Source organism: Balaenoptera acutorostrata, chromosome 13 (genome assembly GCF_949987535.1).
Source record: "Balaenoptera acutorostrata chromosome 13, mBalAcu1.1, whole genome shotgun sequence".
Classification (NCBI taxonomy): Eukaryota; Metazoa; Chordata; class Mammalia; order Artiodactyla; family Balaenopteridae; genus Balaenoptera; species Balaenoptera acutorostrata.
This window is the reverse complement of record NC_080076.1, coordinates 52,422,133-52,445,817: the sequence shown is the minus strand read 5'-3', so window position 1 is coordinate 52,445,817 and position 23,685 is coordinate 52,422,133. Positions and strand designations below refer to the sequence as shown.

Sequence of the window (23,685 nt, the reverse complement as noted above, 5' to 3'; positions counted from 1 at the left end):
CGGGTGCAGCCTGGGTCTACCCCCTTCATGTTCTCCTTCCTCACTGACTTCATCATACGGCCTCTGTTACTCTGCTTGGACCCTGTCCATAGCCAGTTAGAGCAGTCGTCACACAACTGTACACATGTGTATTTACATGTCTGCCCACAGTAACAGATGGGAAACTTCTTGAGGGCAGGGACTGTGTCTACCTGCTATCTATCTTTTTTTTTTCCTCCACATTTATTGAGCACTTACTATGTGTCAGATTCTGGAAGGTGGTAGATGCTAATGGTCTAGAGATGAATGAGATGTAGCTCTTGCCCTGAGGGCACTGACGGTTTAGTGGGGGAGAAAGAGGACTAAATAAATTCTCATTCAGGGTGATACTTTCACCACTAGACATTAGACATATAAGTTAGTCGGAGAGGTTGCACAAGGAATGAGCAATTCCTAAACTCTGCTGGGAAGGTCAAGGATCCCTGATCCTGAACCTGAGCAGGGTTGTAGAGAATGGAAGTCCGTTGTCTTCTCTGTGTCCCTGGCACCCGATATGCTGCCTTTGCCTAACACATGGTGGGTATATAAATGTGAATTAAAGAGAGGGATGGAGGAAGGGTGACGTCATTCAGGAATGAGATGCATGATACTGAGCCCTAGGAAGCCCCAAGAATAGTTGGGATTGGAGAAGTGAGTCTATCAGAAGTCTGTTGACTGGGGGTAAAGGTAATAATGAGGAGGTGGGCTGACTAGTGAAAACTAAATCATCTTTTTTTTTTTCTTCCGAAGTCTGTTATGTGGGTCACAGGGAAGGCAAGGCTGAACTTCCCTTCCATTATAGGACTAACCAGCCTCATCCAGGACAAGCAAACAGACAATGCTATGGTAGGGCCTCTCACCAGACACAATCCCTGCTTAAAAAAATAATAATAATAATAATTTACAAAATTTATTCCAGGATCCATTTAGTTGTAACTTGATATTTTCATTTTGCAGACGACTCTTGCCCTTTCTAGGGGAGGACTCCCACCCCCGTTATGGGGACAGGGTTTCCCAGCTCTCCTGCATCTCTGGCTGGTTGAGGCTGTCCCTGACAGGGGAGGGCGGACGGTCTGTGGTTTTCTGCTCTCTGTGCAGTCCTCCGGGGACGCAGTCACAGTGGTTGAATGTTTTAATGTCTGACGTTTCGGAGGAGCCTATGAAAGCCAGTGCAGATTAAGGGGCCCTGTGTTCACCTGTTCTCTCTGCTTGTTGGGCAGAGACTGCTGCTGGCCGCCTTGCTGGGCATCAGCTGACTGAGTGTCCCTCCCACTGGGGCCGCGGTGCTGTGGGCCCGGAGCGCAGCTTCTCCACCCGGTCCTCACGCAGCCTCGGCTCCTCCCGTCGGAGTCTGGCTGCGCTCAGATGTTTCGGTCACCGCACTGGGAACCTGGAGTAGGGCGAGTCCTGGGACCTGTTTCAGTGCAGAGCTGAACTTAAAAAGTGGTGAAAACAAAATCTGCTTCTCTCTAGGTCCTAACTTTGCACACATCTCAGTTTCTAATTTTCGATTAGTCAAAACTTTGAGTTCTATTTACCCGGCTCAAGTTCAGGGCTTTAAAGCTTGTTACTGTAGACTTGAACATGTGCTTTTAAAATAAATGTTAACATCTAAGCTCTTATCTTAGGCAAGAAATTAAAGATGTTGAATTAATTTCATTTTTATTCTGTAAAAATGGGTTTTTACCATGTTGGTTTTCTTTTCATTTTGTTAATTGAGTTCGAAACAGTCGGCATGAATGGATTTTTATGTTTGCTTCCATTGCTGCCATTCTTTTCTGTAACTCTTCACCTGAGATCTGGATTGCTGCAGCTTGTTTCCCTAACACTAGTCCCTTTAACTCCAATCTTAGGGAGCCCCTGCTTCTCCCGAGCAGGCGTCCTTCCCTTAGCTGGATACCACTGGGTGCATCATCCCTGCACCCATCCTTGGCCCAGCTTGTCCCCTGATTCACTCTGCCTCTGAACAGCTTTCCATCTGTCCCTTCCTACTTACATTCCTGTTGCTCTCGCCTGGAATGCTGCGTTTCCCTAAGTGCTTCCTCAATAAAGTGACAGTAGCCTGGAAAATACAGGATAAAATGGAGTTAATTTTTTCCCTCTAAATTTCCAGTTAGGCTTGGGGACAGGAGGGAGTAAAGTTTTCTACTGAAATCCTGCAATACTTCTTTTGCACTTTTAAATTTATGTATGTGCTTATTACATAGAAAACAATTGACTGTCAAAAAGGAAATAAAGAAAGGGCAATTCACTCATTATCTCAACATTGTTTTCATTTTTCTATGTATGACCCAGTGGACCATATAAATAAACATATGCATATATAGTCTTATGTTACACACATTTTTTTCACTTTTATTTTCTAATTTTATTGGGCATTTGGAGGGCTGAGATTTATGTCTTATAGTTCATTTGTGTCCCTCAGGTGCCAAGCACAGTCCTAGGCACATGATAGGAACTTAGTAGCTCCTTGACATTTTTAGGGTTTTGCAATTTTACTTTTCCTCTTTTTATTTCATTTTTTATCCGTAGCCAATTATTATTTCTTTTCAATTAGATTCAATTGCTTTTGTGTTCTCAGGACTATGTATTTAGTTTCTTGGTCTTTTTCTGTTTTTCTATTCAATCTTTGGCTTTTTGGATCATAAGTGAGAGTCACCTTTCTTGTCTGTGGGCATATTGGATTAACCTAAACACTTTGCTAGCATACAAAGAAGTGTCAAGGTTTTCTCAAACCTCTCTTTTTCCCACAATACTTCCATTTAGGAGGGAAAAAGTCATTGCGCCTCTTAAAGGCAGGATCTATGTCTTATTTCTCTTTGATTCTCCTAGAACAGTGCCTAAAAGTAATATTAGCACAGTAAATATTTTTGTTAAATTGAACTGAATAAAAATAAATTGTTTCAGATATGTATTACTTTTATAACAATAAATTATACAAAATAGTACCGCCCCGCCCCCCCCCCCCCAAACAAAGCTTTTGTAGACTGGTTTATTTTACTTCTTCATCCTGTCATATAGCAATCTTTTCAGTGCACTTAGACTACAGGACATTCATCACCCAGAACTTGTGGGATGGTTGTGTTTTCAATTGTGATCCCGTAGGAGATACGGTCATCGTTTGCCAGAAAATCGATACTTTAATTAAGGTAGTAGCTTGAGTTAATGGATCAGGGGTCCCCAAGACCAGTGATTAGGAGGACTCAGAAGATAGTCATACTCATGGCTATGATTTGTTGCAGTGAAAGGATACAAAGCAAAATTAGAAAAGGGAAAAGGCACAGGGATGAAGACCAGAAAAAGTTAGTCCCAAGCTTCCCAGGGTCCTCTCCCAGAAGAGCCACATAGGATGCGCATGATTCTCCTGGCAGGGAATTATAACGACACCTGTGAAATGTAACCAACTGGGGAAGCTGGTTAGTGACTCAGCATCCGTAGTTTTTACTGGGGACTGACCATGTAGGCACCCCCCCGCCTGGTGCATACCCAAACTTCCGGAAGGAAAGCAGGTGTCCGCATAAAACATTGTTCATGCTGTAGGCACAGTGAGCCCCTCTTACCGGTTCTGGGAATGATGGGACCCCTCCCAAATCCAAGTTCCCAGATACCAGCCAAGGACCAACCTTGTAAACAGGCCTTTCAAAGGAGAGCAACAGGCCTGCTATGTTAATTCTTTTCTGCACATGCCATATAATCTTAGATCACTTTCAATTCAGGGATTGGACTTTTATAAATCAGATTTAATGTTATATATTTTATGTCATTCAAAAATAACTTAAAAAAGGTCTTTCCCTGCTGTTCTAAAGGGCCTGGAAGCCTAGTACACAGTTCATGTTGTCTTCTGTTGTGCTTTGAGGTCAGAGTATCGGTACCATATTGGTAACGGTGCCAAGTGGACAAGCTCTCCTCTATAGTTACTAGAGAACTATTTTACAGAAAACTCCCTGTGGAGGACCTTTTCCCCAGATATGTGGTGGTGATGCACTCAGACAAGCACAGATCTATCGACCCCCCCGCTTCCCTTCCTCATCAGAGGGGAAAGATGTTTGCAGGAGAGGGTGAGGCAGGACTCAGACTTGAGAGGGGCCAGTGGGGCGTGGTGCAGGGTAAATCCCAGGTTTATCCCTACCTTTGCCTTTGTGGGACACATTCTCAAGGTGGCTGTGTTAAGAAAATTGGCCTAACGGGAAATAAAGGAAGTGGCTTTAAAAACAACAGATTTTCACCCTGTGGTGTGAATAGTTTCTGCTTTGCCACCCTCCTTCACTGGAGCTCTCTAGGCTGGGCAGTGGGGGAGCTCCATTGTCATACACCAGATAAAGCCCAGCCTAGCTAGGTGCGGTTAAGCCACTAATAGGCATTGAATAGAGATGCATTGGGGATTCTTTGCATTTTTGCATTTAACGCTAATGACTTTTTTGTTAATAAACTGGCCATTTGTTCACCCAATAAATATTAATTAATCTGTTTTGTTTTGCTTGTTTTATTTTTTGGCAAGTTGCCATGCTTTTCTTGGGTATAAATTTAGCAGCAAATTTAGATTTAGAAGTTGCTCTTGAGGAGGGATGAAACACAAGGTACGCAAATTTAAGAGTTTTATCCGGAAAGCGCCATGGTTCAGGTAGTTCAGGGATGTGGTAGAGGGTTTCACAGAATACGTGGGAAAAAAGTCAGATTCTAATGATGCTTGCATTCATTCATTCATTCATTCAGCAGGTATTAGATGCTATGCCCTCACCTCAGCGTGAGGAGCTCGATACAACGAACAAAATAATACATGGTTCTTGCCAAGTGGTCATCCAGACTAGTAAAGGGAAACAGACAACAAATAAGGAATTTAAGCCATATGAAGAACAGAAGGTTTCATGATGGATAATAATTTTTATTGTTTTTTAAAATTTTGTTTTTTCAGGTCATTCTTCAATATCTTTATTAACATAGGAAAATTATTTTGAATACTTATTTTTTCATGCTTTTCTCTCCTTCTCTTTATAGCATATATAAAAGGTGGGTGGATCCTTAGGAAAGCCTGGAAGATTTACAATAAATGCTATTTGGACATCAATGCCCTCCAGGAGCTGTATCAGAAGAAGCTAATGGAAGAGCCCTTGACTTCTGATGCTGCAAATGATAATCACATTGTGGCTGAAGGGGTGTCTGAGGAGTCTCTAAACAGACTGAAAGGTGCTGTGAGCTTTGGATATGGCCTTTTTCACCTTTGCATATCCATGGTGCCCCCAAACCTGCTCAAAATCATCAACCTGCTGGGTTTTCCTGGAGACCGCCTACAGGGGCTTTCTTCACTGATGTATGCAAGCGAAAGTAAGGACATGAAGGCCCCTTTAGCTACGTGAGTAGCTATATTGCAATGCTTTGGTAGATAATATAGTGTTGAAAGTAAGTGAACGACAATCAAAACCTTTATAGGAAACTTCAGGTAAAATGCTTGGTTGGTTGACATGCTGCCATGCCTTTCTGTCTTTTAGTGCAATGCCAAGGACCATGCTTTTGGTGGTGTTTATAAGTTGACTTTAGAGACCAGAGCACTGTTCTTAAGTCTCATGAGTCCTGTATTTTATTTTATTTTTATTTATTCACTTATTTATTTTTGTGGAAAGTCCCTCTTGACCATTTTCTTTCTTTTCTTTTTAAACTTTTTAATTCATTTTTTTTGTTGAGTCCTGTATTTTAAACATGCAGAATGATCATGATTTATAAACAGTTTCTGTGACCCTGACCAGTCACTGAGATTGATAATCCTGATTTTTGGACTTAAGGGGATATACATTTCATAAGACTCTTCTGTGATTCTGAAATTTGTATTCTTATATCCTCATGTTGGGTAATTTTCCTTGATGATTCTGGTTGGTCCATTGGTCTCTTATATGTGGCTTGGATAGTTTGTGGTGTTCAACTAAATTGAGTTATTGTTGTTCAGACTAAACTTAAATGATAATTATTTAAACCAAAATGTGTGAAGAACCCATTATAACCATCCAGAGCAAGGATTCACCCATTTCCTCATCAGTTAAAAATGATGTGATTCTTTTTCAATCTGGTAAATATCTACCACCATTTGCAGTTAGAATAATTTTATCAAATACTGGATGTCCTTTGACATTACACCACTTATCAGAATTTTTCCAAAGATTTTGGTATCACAGAGAACCTTAGTGTGCTGTATTTCTGCTTATGTCAGTATTGAGGAATTTGGATGTTAACTCTTAACCAGCTGGTAGCTAATAAAAGGTCATTAATTTTTCATTGCAAAAATATTCATGCCTCCACAAACTCATTATATTACACAATGGTCGTTTATTAATTTGACTTAACAGATTTGTAACTTGTGATAATTTGTCTTTTTTAATAATATTTTCTGAGAAAGGAATGAATTCAGTTAATAATAATGTAAATTAGTCTGATCTCCAGAAGAGGACCAAATTTATGCACATGCTGGAAGCATACATTTACTTAAAAATATTTGTTGTGTTGGTTAAACATTTTTGTCTGTTTGTTAAAGCCGATCCCAGTGAATCTATTTTGTTTACTTAGTTTAATGTGGCCTTTTTTTTTTTTTTGAAAGGGACACGTTTGAAGTGGGAGAATTTTAAGTAACTTACTTGTTTGTTTGGTTTTCAAATTGAACAGCCTCAGTGGCTAGAGAAAGGGCCCTTCATCCAGTCCTTTCACTTATTTTAACCCAATTTTGTACAATATTGCCTGTGGTTCCTATATTTAAATTCAGTCTGAGGCTTACACTCTAACTTTTGTGAACACTAGCGAAAACATTTTCCCTTTGTAAAAAGTTAATGCAAAGAGTAATTATAAGGGATAGTAAATTCATGGTAACCAATTACTGTTTCTAATTTACACGTTGATGAGTAAGGTGTAGAATTCAGAGATTTACATAAATGATACCGTCAGCAATCCATCTAGAAGCCTCAGAAGAGCTACTTGCTTCTGTCACTTTATTCTCTTATCCGATGGGAGTATGCTGATTTATATGTTGTGCTCTGAAGTTGTGGCTTTCCAAATACTGATGACACTAAGATGGGGAGCGATACTGATTTTACTTCTTCAGAGACTGCCTAGTGAGCTTTTTGGAAGGAGTGTGTATTGGAAGAGCACGCACTGATTTTTTTTTTAAAGAGTGGAAACACTGTAAGAAAAGTCATCGTCACTCACGGTTTCTCTCCCTCTTCCTTCAGATTAGCGCTGCTCTGGTATCACACTGTGGTCCGCCCGTTTTTTGCCCTGGATGGCAGTGATAACAAAGCAGGCCTGGATGAAGCGAAGGAAATTCTTCTCAAAAAAGAAGCTGCTTATCCAAATTCTTCCCTCTTTATGTTTTTCAAGGGACGCATACAACGATTAGAGGTACTGTGCCTTCCCCATCTTTTAAAAAATAAAGCCTTCTGTTGATTGAATCTATAATTCTCACTTGGTGGCGGGGGGGGGGTAGTTTCACAAGGAGCCTGAATGTCATAGGGCCGAGTAACATCTTGTTTTTGTGCCTTGCGTTGCATCATTGCTGTGGGAGCCTCTTCCAGGAACCCGGGGTGTTAGTCAGTTACCTTCTGTTGTGCAGCTGTGGGCGGAGCAGGGCCGGGGTCCCTTGGCGCTGATGAGACGAGATGCTGCACCCTGAGCTGAAGGCACAGGAGCCCTTGGGGAGCGTCTTAGTTAAAGAACACAAGATACGTTGTTTTTCCTTCTCTGGAATTACTAATAATCTGTTTCCAAATGTTCATCCTGGCTGACAGTTGATTTATACACAAGTTATTGCCCGAAATGTTAAGGACAGCAAAGCCTTTGAAATAGTAGTAGCTGGTATTACTTTTTCATGCATGTGGCTAGTTCCTGTGCCAGAGGTTTCACACACACCATCCCATTTGATCCTCAGAACAAGCCTTCGACAGAGATAGAAAATCATCCCCTGCATCTTACAGGAAAGATAAACAGGGATCTTAGCGGGCTTCACGTGATCTCCGAGGTCACCCAGCAAGTGAGGCCAGGCTGTCTCATTCCAGAAACACAATACGCCCTGGCCTTTGAGGGGGTTCTGCTTCTCTTTGCACTTCTTTTTTTGTCTGCTTGCTTGAGGGCATGAGAATCTGAAGAAAAATGAAAATTTTGTAAGAAATTAATCATGCATATGAAAGAAGGTGACTGTTAGGACGTCTACCACCCACAGGCTCACCAATAGCTAGTAGTGCAGCAATGTGAGGTTTAACAACCTCTGCCCTCAGTTAACCAGGCATTCTCAGCACACCCACCAAAAAAACCCACAAGTGCTTTGGAAGAGTTTTGCCTAGGAATGCTTTCATGAGCACAGGAGGTGATGCTTTCACTAATTTTTTGTTGGCAGTGGAGTGTGTATTACTTCCCCAATAATTTCTTTCCTTCATGAAGTGCCTTCTTAAATCCAAGGACTCCTTACCTTTATTTATGGAAATTGTATTTTAAAGATTATACTAATAATTTACAACTGAAACACAACACAGAAAGCTCCCCAGGATCTGACTTATTTAAACCCATGTCCAAGTCATTTTTCTTCTCATTACTTTGAGACTGTTTTTCTTTGCATTCAGGCTCACGTACCTTCAGTGACATGGCTCTTTTTTTCTCTTGCTCTCTTAAAAACATAGATCAATCTCCTGTGCAATCCAGTCTGCTGTTAGTGTGTTTTTCTTACAAGCTCAGCGTTACGGTCCTACATGTAGGGAAGCATGTTCAAGCTATTCAGGTTTCTCTACTCCCTAGGGTTTGTGCAGGAGGAAATAACCCTGTAAAAGGAAAATTTTAATTGGCTCAGCCTTCTCACTTCAGTGACCTTTTCTGAAATGGAAGTTGGGTGCAGGGTAAGTGCTTTCTTAGATGTGAAATGCCTTTCCTTTAAGAAACTGACATTCGGAATAACTCTGAACTCGACGATACTAGGTTTAGTGTTCAAAGGAGGTTTGCCTAGTGGGGGTGAGAGCCAGAGCGTCAGGCATGTACTAGACGTCTCTCCCCTCACTCCCTTGATCAATGAATGCTTTCAATTGGGTTTTGAAACTGTTAAATAAAAATGTAAAAGTCAGGATTTATATTTCATTATGCTTTCCATTTTCATTAATTTTTTATTTTAAAACAAAAATGCTGGGACTTCCCTGGTGGTCCAGTGGCTAAGACTCTGCGCTCCCAGTGCAGGGGGCCCAGATTCGATCCCTGGTCTAGGAACTAGATCCCGCATGCATGCCACAACTAAGAAGTCCGCATGCTACAACTAAAGATCCTGCATGCCACAACTAAGACCCGGTGCAGCCAAATAAATAAACAAATATTTTTTTAAAATGCTTAACTTTTAGCAAAATTAATAACTTATTTATTCCCCCAAAACTCAATTTGGCATGATTTTAGTTTGTCCACAAGTCATCCCTATTAGGGACGGAGTGAAGGCTAACAGTGAGTGGTCATTCATTGTCGTTGGGATGGTTCTAGAAACGAGGAAGCCACAGCACCATCAAAGGATTCTTATAAGCATGGTTTGGGGAGGTACAATAGTCACCATGAGAGCTCTCAGCAGACGTTCAGTCTCTTTCATGGGAGATCATTGGAATCTGAGTGCCGGTGGTAGTTGTTAGAACTCCTTTGTCATGGAGCAGCTTGCTTACCCAACTGATACTTGGTTTTAAGAAAAAAAGACTGAAAGACCTGTTACTGCTCTTGATAGGTGAGCTGTAGCCTGAGGGTCAAGTGAAGTGTGACAGTTGTTTCTGTTTGGCTCTTCCCGAAGTCTTAGAGGATAACGGAATTTTAGGGCTAACTTGAGATATTATTGACATTATCTTCATGGTGCCTGAACACTGGCATTTCATTAATCTTCCCAGGTGAGCATGTAGGAAGGTATCAGATGGTGGCATCCTTCATTTGCTGATGAAGAATTGCTCAGAGAGGCTGTGACATGGGTCTCGTCAAAGGCTTTTTGTAAGGCCTCTAAGCTCCCAACTCAGTTTATGAAAACACACAGGGCTTAGTTGACGAATTTGTTTACAGAAAACGTTTTTTCTTTTCAGTGAGCATTTAGGTTAGAGAGAGGGCGCCTTGAGATCTTTTTATCGACAGGCTCCAGGGAACATGGTCTGGGGCTCTAATTTTGGCAGGTGCATCATATGACACGGACTTTGCTTCTTCAGTGACTCAGAATCTGTAAAGTTATTTGAACAGCTGCTTTCATGTAAGCTTGCCCTCATACAGGGTGACTAGCTCAACACGGGCTAGTTAGTGTTCACTTTCTTTGTTATTTTCGAATCATGTGCAGGTGCCCACTTTCTCTTTTAGTGTCATGAACAGTTTTTTACATACTTTGCCCTTCATTGTTTGGGACAGTTTGGAATCCGTAGGGGAGGGTGGTCTTTAACACGTCCACCCCTATCCTGCCACTTGCATAACCCTTGTGGCCGTGTCTTCATTATTCCCCGGTGTTGTGGCCTGACTTGACATAGCAGTGAAGTTCTGTGCCGTCGGTGGTACACGGGGTCCTTGTGCGTCTCAGGACGCCAAGCTTCTCTGCTCTTTGGGAGTCTCGGCCAGACTGCAGGAAGAGTTTTCTTTCTTTACCACCTTTGCTTCTCCCCACTGCGTATCTGAAGCACCCCCACCTCTGGCCCTCTCCACCCTCTTGTCTTACCCTCCTTACCTGTCCTGTCTCTGTTGACTTTTCCCATGTGACTTAGCATGTTGCTGTGAGGAATAAATGGGTTCACACAGCACTTAGCATGTGATAAACGCTATCCAAGTAGTGGTGTGATGGTTGTTGTTATTCTTACTGAGTGCTTAAGCCTGGGAAGTAGTGTTAACAAATTTGCTCTCTTTTTAGGAGAAAGCACTTGTTTTGGTGTTGAGAGCTGTCAGTAGAGCTAGGCTTGTGATGGGTAAGATGCGTGTGTGTAGCTGGAGGGGCTATAGCTGCTGTACAGTACCCATGTTTACTTTTCCCTGAATTTCCATCATGCACACAGATGTTAGGAAGTTGACCCAAGGGTTATATAGTAACCTCCATTTTCAAATATGAATTGATAATTATAATTTTGAATTTTATATTTATTTTCATCCCATTAAACCTACAGTAGTGGTGGTAGTGGTAGTCCATTAACATACAAGTGATTAATGAGTATTTTTCTTGATTATTTAAAAGTATTAGGGACAAGTCTACATTTTAATAAACTTTTTAATTCTCTCTAGTCCTCTTTTCCTCTCTAAACAATACAGATTTGCACAACTCCCCTCTCCTCCCGTTTTAACAGTCTATTTAGTATATAATATACAGATACACATGCTTGGTTTTGTGTGTATACATAGCTTCACATACATACTTTGTATGGTGTGACTAGTTATAAAACTAATTTTTAATATTAGTCTACTTATCTGTCTCTAAACGCTCAAATATTTGAATGAATGACAGTTGATGGACATATTCTAATGAAGTTGCTTTGTGCACTTTGGGAACTCTTATTTTGAAACCATCTTCCTACCTTGGACCCATACTTTCTGAATATCCTGCATGCTGGCATCACAAAACCGCACATTTGCTTCTCAGGAGCAGAAGTGGGCCCAGCACAAGACCTGGCCCTCAGTGTGTGTTTGTCAAATGAACAGATGTGTCTGTTGGCAGGAAGTCCATTGATCAGTGTGAGTGACGGCGTTTCTTTAAGAGAGGAAGCTGGTTATCAAGGACTGTCTACTTTTCTTGGTGGCACCTAAACCTGTTTCTGCTACCGATGCAGAAGACGATGGTGCAAGAATGTCTTGACGTCTGGTGTAAGAGGATGGCCTCCTAAGGAGGGTACCGAATCAGATATTGAAATTCTGATGGGCTGGCTAAAGAAGTGTGACTCTAAAGAAATGAAATAAATAAATTTACAGGAAGTAAAAAGGAACTGGATATTGGTGAGGTCTGTGCTCATTGCCGGAGTGGCAAGGTGAGAAGGCTGAGCCGCTGTGCTCCCTGAGCTCAGCCTGGTGGGCCCTGTGCTATAACAGCCCCTCACAGTTACAGCGGAGACAGCCCTTCTTCACGAGGACCAAGTGGGAGTGTGCACAAGGCCTTGAGGCCACACTGAGGGAGTCCTAGTGAACTTTACCCTGTGTGTGTGTGTGTGTGTGTGTGTGTGTGTGTGTGTGGCCTTTTCATACCATCTTTCTCGTATTCAGAGCTGCCTTGTTGGTTCTCTCTGATAAATGCCACCTTCTCACTGCACAGTCTGCTCTGGTTTGTACTTCTCCCCCCGGTCCTTGCTTCTGAGCAGGGTGTGTGATAGGATGTGGTTTCTCTTCCCCATGAATAATGTCTGCAGGGATGGCTTTGATGGTTGACCTTTACTGTGTCACCCTGGTGTTCCATCTCCTTGCTTTTTTTTTTTTTTTTTTTTTTTTGAGGTGATTTTTAAAAAATAAATTTATTTTTTGGCTGCGTTGGGTCTTCATTGCTGGGCACGGGCTTTAGTTGCGGAGAGCGGGGGCTACTCTTTGTTTTGGTGCGCGGGCTTCTCATTGCGGTGACTTCTTTTCTTGTGGAGCACGGGCTCTAGGCGCGCAGGCATTCAGTAGTTGTGACTCGCGGGCTCTAGGGCGCAGGCTCAGTAGTTGCGGCGCACGGGCTTAGTTGCTCTGTGGCATGTGGGATCTTCCCGGACCAGGGCTCGAACCCGTGTCCCCTGCATTGGCCGGCGGATTCTTAACCACTGTGCCACCAGGGAAGTCCCAACCATCTCCTTACTTCCCATTACCTGCACGGTTCTGTGTGAAAGGCCTTTACGCTTTGACCCCAGTGTGCGTGTGTTCTGGCTCTGGATCTTCCTCCCACTCATCATTTCAGGCTGTAGTCCTTTCTCTCTGGACTTTTATTGATGAAATTACATTTTTCATTGGTGTTCCCCACAGTAAGCAGGAGGTCTGTGTTGCTTTTTAGCCCCTCAGTTCATGATTGTGGCAGGGACAGAAAGGTGAAGGTTGATCCCCTTGGTGATTAATTTATCAGACAGAGACAAGAGGCAGGAGGCCTGCGGGGGGTCATGGAGAGTAGGGGCCAGCACAGAAATGCCAAACCCAGGGAGACCTGTGCCCATGCACCCATCTCAGGGGCATATTGACTAATCAGAGCTGTTGGGTGGCAGCGTTTCTCTGCATCTGTTGACGAGCAAGCCTGCCTCTTGTATCTGAACAGCATGCTTTGCCAGCATGAGGTAATGTTGTTGTTTATAGGATCAGGAAAAAGGCAATGCAGGAAGAGAAATAATTCCCTGAAGTTCTGTTAATTGTAGTCTTCTCTTCCGACCTATGTGGTTCTCTTTATTACTTCAGGCACCAGGAAATAGGGTTACCATTTATTCTCAGAAGGACACAAAATAAGAGATTGGCTTAATATGGTGTAGGAGAGGTGGAGGATATATTTGTCTTCACTTTCCATTGTGATAAATCCATATAGGTTAAATACATTTGCTGTTCTTTTAACTCTTATCTTTACAAGTTGTTGGGTTGAAAAGCAAGTAGAAGGTTAACATTGATTTATATCCCTAAGCTCACTAAATGTGCATAAGAGGATGAGTTTTCCCTTGCCTACATTAACCCTGGTCCTAAGGGTAGGGGTTAAATGCATGATCTATTGTTAGGTGTCCTTGACAGTAATACTGCTAAACCGATTCCGCTACTCAGTGACATTAATGCTGAATCACATGTGAGTAACTGGGTTGTCACAGCATGTCCTTCTGCATGCTACAGGTGACAAGGCGGGGCCTCTCTTTTTAAAACACATACATAATACTTTATTGTAAGATGTTAAGCAACTTCATAAAAATAACCCAGCAATAATTAAATTCTAAGCTGTTTTGTTTCAAGTTGTTTTGTGATCTTTAATATACACATATGAAACTTCAGGCAGTTTTGCTTACAAATCTAATGTTTGCATGTTTTAACATAGTTTTTGTAAATAACTGGTATGGAAACTATTTAGATTTCCATTGTGTTACTAATTTGATATTTCCCATTGTTGGGATATTGGGATATTTAACAGGTGTTGTTTCCCTATGATTTCCCAGTATTTCCCTGTGATAGAAAGTACTGCAATAAATATCTTAGCATATTTTTCCCTTTTATTTTCTTGAATTACTTCCTTTGGCTATAGCTCCAGGGGTGTCATTATTAGAATCAAAGAGTGTGAACAGCTCTGTAGCTTTTGCTAAATCATAAGAGATGATACTCAAGAAATAGTGAGCCAGAGTATAATCATTCATTATTTTGTACATGGTATTAGCAGCAGTGTCTCACTGCGTAGTTTTATTTTTTTATTTCCATGATGATACAAATTAAAGCAGTTTAAAGATAGTTCTTAGACATTACCAGTAAGACCTCTCGTGTTTATGTATCAGAACACTCAATATTGTTAAGATGGCAGTACTCCCTTGATTGTGTTACAGATTCAGTGCAATCCCTATCAGAATCACAGCTTGCTTTTCGCAGAAATGTACAAACTGATACTAAACTCAAGGAGCCCAGAATAGGTGAAACAATCTTGAAAAGGAGGAGCAAAGTTGGAAGATGTATACTTCATAATCTCAAAACTTACTACAAAGTAATCAAGGCAGTGTGGTACTGGCATAAGAATAGACATAAAGATCAATGAGAGTCAAGAAGTAAACCTTTACATCCACAGATCAATTGACTTTTGACAAGGGCACCAAGACAGATCGATGGGCAGAGAATAGTCTTTTCAACAAATGGTTTTGGGACGACTGAATTACCCACATGCAAAAGAATGAAGTTGGACCCTTACCTCACACCATGTATAAGAATTAATGCAAAATGGGTCATCGACCCTAAATGTAAGAGCTAAAAACTATAAAGCTCTTGGGTTAGGCAATGCTTTCTTAGACATGATGTCAAAGGTGCAATGACAGAAGAAAAAATAAGTAAATTGAACTACATTCGATTCTTGAATAACATGGGTATGAACCGAGCAGGTTCACTTATATGCAGATTTTTTACAAAATAGTAAATACCACGGTGCTTACACCATCCACAATTGATTAAATCATGGACGTGGAGGCACCGCTATAAATCATGTTCGGGTTTTCAACTGTGTGGAGGGTTGGTGCCCCTATCTCCAACAGTGTTCAAGGGCCAACTTCAACATTACATCAAAATTAAACACTTTTGTGCTGCAAAAAGTACCATCAAGAAAGTGAAAAGACGGGACTTCCCTGGTGGTCCGGTGGCTAAGACTCCACACTCCAATGCAGGGGGCCCGGGTTTGATCCCAGTTAAAAAATAGGTAAAAGATTTGAAGAGACATTTCTCCGAAGAATATATGCAATAAGCACATGAAAAGATGCTCAGCATCGTAAGTCATTATGAAGAAATGCGAATCAAAACCAAGTGAGGGGACTTCTGTGTGCCACAACTACTGAGCCTGCGCCCTAGAGCCCACGAGCCACAACTACGGAAGCCCGCGCGCCGAGAGCCCGTGCTCTGCAACAAGAGAAGGCACCACAATGAGAAGCCCGTGCACCGCAATGAAGAGTAGGCCCCGCTCGCCGCAACTAGAGGAAGCCCGTGCGCAGCAACGAAGACCCAATGCAGCCAAAAATAAATTAATTAATTAATTAATTTAAAAAAAAAAGTGAGATGCTATTTCACATCCACCAGAGTAGCTATAATAAAGACCACCCAATAACAAGTGTAGACAAGCATGTGGAGAAATTAAACCCTCATTCATTGCTGGTGGGAAAATAAAATAGCATAGACACTTTGGAACACAGTTCGGTGGTTCCTCAAAACGTTAAACATAGATTGATTATATGACCCAGAAGTTCCACTCAAGAGAGATGAAAACATATGTCCATATTATTCATAATAGCGAAGAAGCGGAAACCACTCAAATGTCCATCGACTGATGAAGGATAAAAACTGTGTATCCATACAATGGAATAATGTTTAGCAATGGAAAGGAATGAAGTACTGATACATGCTACACCATGGATGAACCTTGAAAACATGTTAAGTGAAAAAAGCCAGTCACAAAAGAACATATATTGTGTGATTTTATTTATATGAAGTCTCCAGAGTGTGCAAATCTACAGAGGCAGAGAATAGCTATTGCTTACTTGTGGATGGTGAGGGAGAGTATGGAGTAACTGTTAATAGGTATAAGGTTTTTTTGGGGGGTGATGAAATACTCTAAACTTAGATTATAGTAATTGTTGTGCTACTCTGTGAATATACTAAAAACCATACGTACTTTGTGTGGATTTTATGATATTTGAATTATATCTCAGAGATGTTTCCAAAACGTGTTGCTGAGGGTGTGTATTTTCTATATGAATATATATTCTCTTTTTCTTTGGATATAAACTGTTGATCCAATCAAGTCTGACTTCTGAGTAAGAAATATTTTTCTCAGGTATTTGCCCAGATTCTATTGTATAATGTAATCATAAGTTATGTTTATCATATATTTCCCCTCTACTATTACTGTCATTTTTGAGAACTGTCTTTACATTTTATTGTGAAAATTTGAACATTCAAACATGCACACAGTTTTTAATAGATTTAATAGATTTTTTCATAAATAAAATTTATCTTCTCAAACTGGGACACATAGACTATTTTGTTTTCTTCAGATTGTAAAATGATGTTTTAAAAACTCTTATCTTCTCATACCTCTTTGCGTGTGGAGATGGGTATGGTTTAATTCTGATACCTACGGGATTCAGGAATAGTAACATTAATTTAAGGGTATTTCTCTTCCTGTTATTGAACTAAATCCTTAAGACAGATGCAATCTGTTTTTGAAATATCTTTATTTTCCACCTTTTATAGATGTTTTAAAATGAATATTACATGGTTTTGACAGTTGTGATTTTATATCTTAAATATAATAAGTACATCACTGTTGCCTTTAAAATATATATATTATTTAGTATTTTTATCCACTTGTTTTTCACATATATTCAGCTTTCAGTTTGTCAGGTTCTGTATATTATAGGGAAATTTTAATTGATATTTATAATATTTCTTATTCATTTCTGAGAATATCTCTTCATTTAGTCATGTCACTCTATCTCCCGTTACTTTATAATTTTTTTTTACCTACGTCTGTCCTGTCATATATATATAGTAAACGTGGGTTCAGATAAAATAAGTATGTGCATGTGTACATAGTTATTTTGGATTAAGGAGGAACTAGGATTCAGGCCTTCTCTCTCAACCCAGTTCTCTTTTGAGCTTTTATTTGCTGATAAGTTACATGTATATATACATTCTAAATGTAATATATGTACAATAAACCGTGTATGTAACTTACTAGCAAATAACACATTTAAATATTAGTATAAATGTAAATGTAAATATTTAGGAGTGCTTATTCTTGGGCTTTAGAAATAAACCTGATATTTTTAAAAAATGAGTTGATTAATAGAATTTTTTCTACATTTTGGAGAAGCAAGTCACTTAAAGTAATTAAACATTTGAATGTATTTTTTGGTTAGTCATTGTTAAGTACCCTTTTGAAATTAATTCTTTAATAACTTCTCTTATTTCTTCAATAATCTTAATACATCTACTTACTTTTATATTCATCTTAGTTTTATATTTTACTTTTTCTCATTTCCACTTATTTTTAAACATACGATGACTATTTCCAGACGTGTAAATGTGGTATTACTTTTTATTATTTGTGGTATTTTTATAAATTTGTGTTTTCTTAATTTTTGTTTTCTTAAAAAGCAAGTTTCTTTTTTTTTTTAATTTTTATTTATTTATTTATTTATTTATGGCTGTGTTGGGTCTTCGTTTCTGTGCGAGGGCTTTCTCTAGTTGCGGCAAGCGGGGGCCACTCTTCATCGCGGTGCGTGGGCCTCTCACTATCGCGGCCTCTCTTGTTGCGGAGCACACGCTCCAGACGCGCAGGCTCAGTAGTTGTGGCTCACGGGCCTAGTTGCTCCGCGGCATGTGGGATCTTCCCAGACCAGGGCTTGAACCCGTGTCCCCTGCATTGGCAGGCAGATTCTCAACCACTGTGCCACCAGGGAAGCCCTGTTTTCTTAATTTTATGATTGGGCTTTAGATTATCATATGGGCTTTTATAGAAAGAGATTTGATTTTTTTATCAATACATTTTCTACTTCCATTTTATTTCTAGTTTTTCTTCATTTAGCTTGTTTTATAGTTCATTTTCTTAATACTTTATCATATTTGTCTTATTAGAATAGTGAAGTATTAGTATTCTTGTTTCGGGATTCGGTTGTATTCCTTGAAATTCAGCTTGCATTTCATTGGTTAACTGAGAGTGTTTGGGGGGCTGTGATATTGTGATATAATAAGATACAGATCATGACTAAGGGCTCAGCTCTGGAGGCCGACTGCCCAGGCTGAGTCCTGGCTCCTCTACTTTGGCTGAGTGACCTTGGACGAGACGCTTAATCTCTTTCAGCCTCACTTCCCTCCTTGTCGAGGTGGGGCCCCTGGTTGGTACCTTGGGCGTAGTTTCCCTGTTGAGATTTAGGGAGGTGGTAATCTGGGAGGCACGTGCTGTCCCGGGGCTCTGAGCGTGGGTCCTTGTTGGTGTAGTGACATGACCACAGCCCTGCTGGGGCTGATGCTGGGGTTGATGCATTAACAGCCACAGGGACAGAGCTCATGCCCCGGGGGAGAGCAGGACCACATGGCAGGCAGGCATGTAAGCAGATGCAGATGTGGCCAGGCTTTGAGAAACATAAAAACAGGCCTATGGGAAGGGAAAGCATGGTGTGGCTCACCCATGGTGCAACCCTCACACCTGGAAAAGATGACCCAGGAGTGGTGGGGGTATTTGGGTTGGCTCTTGAAGAGTCTGTAGGAGTTTGCAGGTGAGAGGTGAGAGCATGGGGGATGAGCTTGCATTCAAGCCCAGATCCAAGAAAAGGCCAGATAATGGGGAGATAGAGGCTCACTGGGGCTGGAGCATTTGGTGGAGAGAGGAGGGTGGAGTAGGGGTGACCCCGGAAGCAACAGATGATTTGATTTTGTTTCTCAATCCCAACCTCCCTTCTCATAGAGGACTTTCTTGTTCATACTTAATTGTGTATATGAAGCACGCATGTTGTTTTCCTTTGCTCTCAGGGTTGTGTTTATTGTTCTTGTTTGTTTCCGTTTCTGCTTGCTTATTCGGGGGTAGATTTTTCCTTAATGTTTGATTGAAAAGATGATCACTGTATTTTACTTGTCTGCCATTTTCAACATGGGTTCACATATCCACGCAGGCAGTGTTTCATGTCTTTGTTCCTCACTCTCCTGAGGACAGTAAGTGTACAGCAAACTCCCATTGCCGGGTGGCACAGAGCTAGTTTTAGGAAATAGTGTCCCCTGCTTTTACCTACCCGTGTCCAGAACTCATCTTTGAAATTCTATATTTTCTCATAGTATCATATTGAACTTTTCTGTTTTTCTTTATGATGTTGGACTCTCAATGTGTGGGCACATTGGTTTCCTAAATCTGTGCATTTCTTTGTTTTGTGTACTAGTCCTCATTTCTCTGTGGCTTCTTATAGAGGACTTGTTAGCTATGGGAGTTTGTTGTCATACTGCTTCAGACCTTCAGGTTTGGGCGCATAGCATTGTAGAAGGAGCACTGGACTGAAAGTCTGAAGATTTGGTGTTGGCTGTTTTGTGAAGAGTGAAAACCCTCTCTACTTCCACATGGTCGCTCACACGTCAGTTTGGAAGAGCAGTGAGACCTCAGTTAAGCCAGTCTTCTCTGGCTCTGGTTCTTTACCTGGAAAATCAGGGGGGTTGGAACAAATCAGTGTTTTTCCAAAACATCTTACCGGGAGCACTGATTTGATGGACTAGTTAGTACATGTTCCATGAAAAGAGGTTCCATGTCATTTAAATCAGGATATCCTGGGGCTTCTCGGAGACTTTAGTTTTGCATCACGAGGGAGATAGAGTCTGCAAGTATGCCGTGTTTACCCAAGTTAATTGGCCAGGAAAATTCTTTTTCATACTGTAGCCTGTGAGACTTAGAAGCATTCAGTAGAACACACTTGAGAAACACTAGGCTACATGATTTTTAGGATTTCTTCCAGCTTACAAATTGCATGGTTCTGTGAATATACTAAAAGCCACTGAATTGTACACTTTAAAAGGAAAGAATTTTCTCAAAGCTTTTCTAAAAAATTTTTCGTGGATCTTGAATCTTCAGAACTGTTAACTACCTGGCATTATTTCTGCTTTTTACAATTTGTCTTTAATTCCTCTTTGGAAAAACCCACATACCAGCTTGCCCATTTGACTTCCTTCACAGAGAATGTCATTCGGTTCTAGGAAAACTTTTCAAAGTCACTTTCCTGATTATGGCCTCTATTTGTTTCTCTCATAAAAGTCTGTATGGATATTAATCCTCTCCATCTATTTTCCAGGTTTATCTGTTTATCTTGAATTGCTGTCTTATTTTGAGTAGTATGACTCTTTGTAGACTCATTTTTCTGTATTTCTATAGTCTTTGTTTTTCTGAGTTAATTCTTTGCATTATCGTTTTCACTGTTTAAAATTCTTTGATAGTGCCTTTAACATAAACATATTTCTTTTAAATTTACTGCTATCTTTCATAAATTCCTTCTCTGCAGTTTTAAAAGGCACTATAGTGTAGCTCAGCTCAAAATGGGCTCTTCCAATTCCTGGCTGGCTGAGCTTTCTGAGCCTGTGTCCTTGTCTGTAAAAAGAGGACAGTGCCTTCCCTGTCAGCCTTAAATAATGTAACATGGATACAGCTAAGTGCTAACTAAGCACATGGTGCTTGGTCAGGGCTTTTCCTATTTAGACAGAATCTTGTCTTGGTTGTAAATTCAGTATAAAGCACTTTCCATCACAAATTTTTGTCAAAATCATGTGCCTAACTGTTGAGAGACCAAGGAAATTCTGCAGCTGGTGCATTATTCTGTTTGGTTACATAACTCATTTTCCAAGGGGGTTGCTGTCCATTTGTGTGGAGGTGCTGAAAACATTACTACTGTATTCCATTATTTGTGGGTAATCAGAGATTTGTAGCCTGTTATGGAAAAGGCCTTCTGGGGGGATGCCAAGAGAACTAGAAAAAGCTTGTGTCCCAAAATGAACTTATAATCTAATTATGCAGTTAGCAGTGTCAATGCATGAAAAGGTAATTGTACAAGACAGTGACAAGGGCCAGATGAATGGCTGGTGGTTGCAGGTAGCTGACCACCACCAGCTCCCACCATGCCCACCCTGTTCCCTTTATTACCACCCACCTCGTGTCTGCCCAGAGACTCATCCTCATTGGACACATGGCGTTAGGTGTCTTCCTGATTTGCTCCTTGTCTGTCTCTCCACATTACAAGGAGAACAGAGGCTCCACAAGGCAGGGACTTTGTCTCTCTGGGTCACTGTTTATCTCAAATGCCTTGACCAGTGCCTGCCTCCTAGACAGGTTGTGTGTGTGTGTGTGTGTGTGTGTAGTGAATGAACACTCTGGTCTCTTGCTCTTTCGACTTAGTTGTGCTGTAATCATTGTTCTATTTCTCTAGCTCCTGGGTTTTTGTCAGAATGGGAGCAGCCCATATATTTATGGCATTTTGAGAAGTTTTCCTTAATTATGCAGAATTCATAGAGTCAGTGTTTATAGTAGTAGTAAAAGCTCCATCCTCCCCCATCAAGGACTGTGCGGTCATAACTCTAAAACCAAAACATTAAGGGAAAGATTGATAGAATTGATCATACATTGATCAAAAGATTCATAGAATTGACCCCAAAATAACTTATATATTATAAAAAAATGATAAAGTTAAAAAATGAAGTTAGGAAACAAATGATTAAGTGTTGGTATCCTTGATTTAGAATGAGCTCTTGCAAAATTAGAACATGTTAAAAGGGTAAATATAAACATACAAAAAGAAAAATAGTCAAAGCACCTAAACAGACAAGCTATAAAATAAGACATACAAATGGCCAATATCATATGAACCTCAGGATACAATCAAGGAGATGCAAATTAAAACAACACTGAAAAATGATTGGCTAGTATTAAAAACATTGTGTGTTGGAAAAAGTATAGGGAAATGGGCCTCTTAGAAACCGTTGGCACGTATGTAAATTGGTAAAACCTTTGGGGCAGGTAGTTTAGTATTTATACACATTACTATACAATATAACTTAGGAAATAACCGATGCACCAGATATGTGAGTGCCCGCACACAGACAGAGACTAAACCTGCCCACCTTCATCACTGGTAAGAAAAACTCCAGGGGTGGGTGTTGAGCTGGGTGGGTGCTGTGATTTACCTGGCTTAGCTCGGGTACTCATACTCTCTCTGAGACCAGAAAATTTTTCCAAGAAGCAGGACCCTTTCCATTCCCACCACAAACATGAGGGTGGAGAGGGGGCGAATGGCTCCCTGAAGAGAGGATGTCTCTGACAGTTAGTTGGTGTATTCGCTTCCTAGGGCTGCCATAACAAAGAACAGAAATTGATTTTCTCACAGTCCTGAGGTTGGAAGTCCAAGCTCAAGGTGGGCAGGGTTGATTTCTTCCGGGGCCTCTCTCCTTGGCTCGTGGGAGGCCGCCTTCTCCCTCTGTCTTCGCATGGTCTTTCCTCTGTATGCACACACGTCTGTCCTCATCTCCTTTTCTTGTATAAGGACACCAGTCATATTGGATTTGGGCCTGCCCTAAAGACTTCATTTTAATACGATTACCTCTTTAAAGACCTTATCTCCAAATACAATTGCATTCTGAGATCCTGGGGGTTTGGATTTCAACATATGAATTTGGGGGAGGGATACAGTTCAACCCATAACAGGTAGCAGTGGCAATGAGTGTCTCCTCCCAGGCACTTGGAGTTTTCCTCTTTCTTTTCACATAGATGTCACTGGTACTCTGGTAGCCTCCAAATATATTACCCGGCAGGTTCTCCCAGAGGTCCCAGAACAGAAAGACTCACAGGCCAAATTAAAATGGGCTTGAATCACATGGCTTACTAAATCAATGTAAAACACAGCCAGGACCGAGGGGGAAAAGGTAGCATGGGTTAACACTCTTAGGATAGGGTGCAAGTGGGGTGGAAGGGCCATGCTACCTGGGTCCTGGGTACACGACGTGCAGTGTCCTGCTTCACTCTGCACATCAGCCTTCCTCACTGACAGGAGAGGGGGTACAAGGAGAGAAGGGCCCATAGGTGCGAGTTGCCCTGGGCCAGTGACACACTTGATCAGAAACCCACAGGGCTGAGTACACTTGGCCACAGCTAATTAAATGGATGGACCGTCATGGGTTTTGTTGGTGTTTCTTGGGCAGAGGACACATGGTGCCAGGATGGGCATCACCAATGGGGGGTCAGATTTAAGACCTCATGGATATTCAGTTCTCATGTATAGTTAGTATTCTGACTAGTGTGTTTTGTGTGTTTGGTCTTTTGAGTATGAGATATCTCTTCGCCCTTTCATTCTTCTAACACACACATACACACAAACACACACACGCTCCACTTGCTAAGTACTTACTGTATTAACACATCTCGGGAATTCTGCCTGCGTCTAACAAACTCTTTGCTGACCAGTTACTTAAAACATCTTGAGAGAATGTGCCTGTTTCACAAGCTTACTTGTCTAACAGAACTGAAAATTCTCTAAAGCAAAT

General features: G+C 41.0%; 1 protein-coding gene across 2 annotated transcripts in view; it reads left to right on the top strand.

Moving 5' to 3' along the window:
* The window catches only part of TTC39C (tetratricopeptide repeat domain 39C), a 109,632-nt gene that overhangs the window by 60,630 nt on the left and 25,317 nt on the right, over nt 1-23,685 (top strand). The window contains exons 5-6 of one of the 2 annotated variants that reach the window (XM_057526586.1): nt 5,014-5,368; nt 7,227-7,395. In XM_057526586.1, the coding sequence (XP_057382569.1) occupies nt 5,014-5,368; nt 7,227-7,395 (524 nt within the window). Of the gene's footprint in view, nt 1-5,013; nt 5,369-7,226; nt 7,396-23,685 lie in introns of those variants that run through there. The other variant, XM_028162701.2, reaches the window with a different exon arrangement.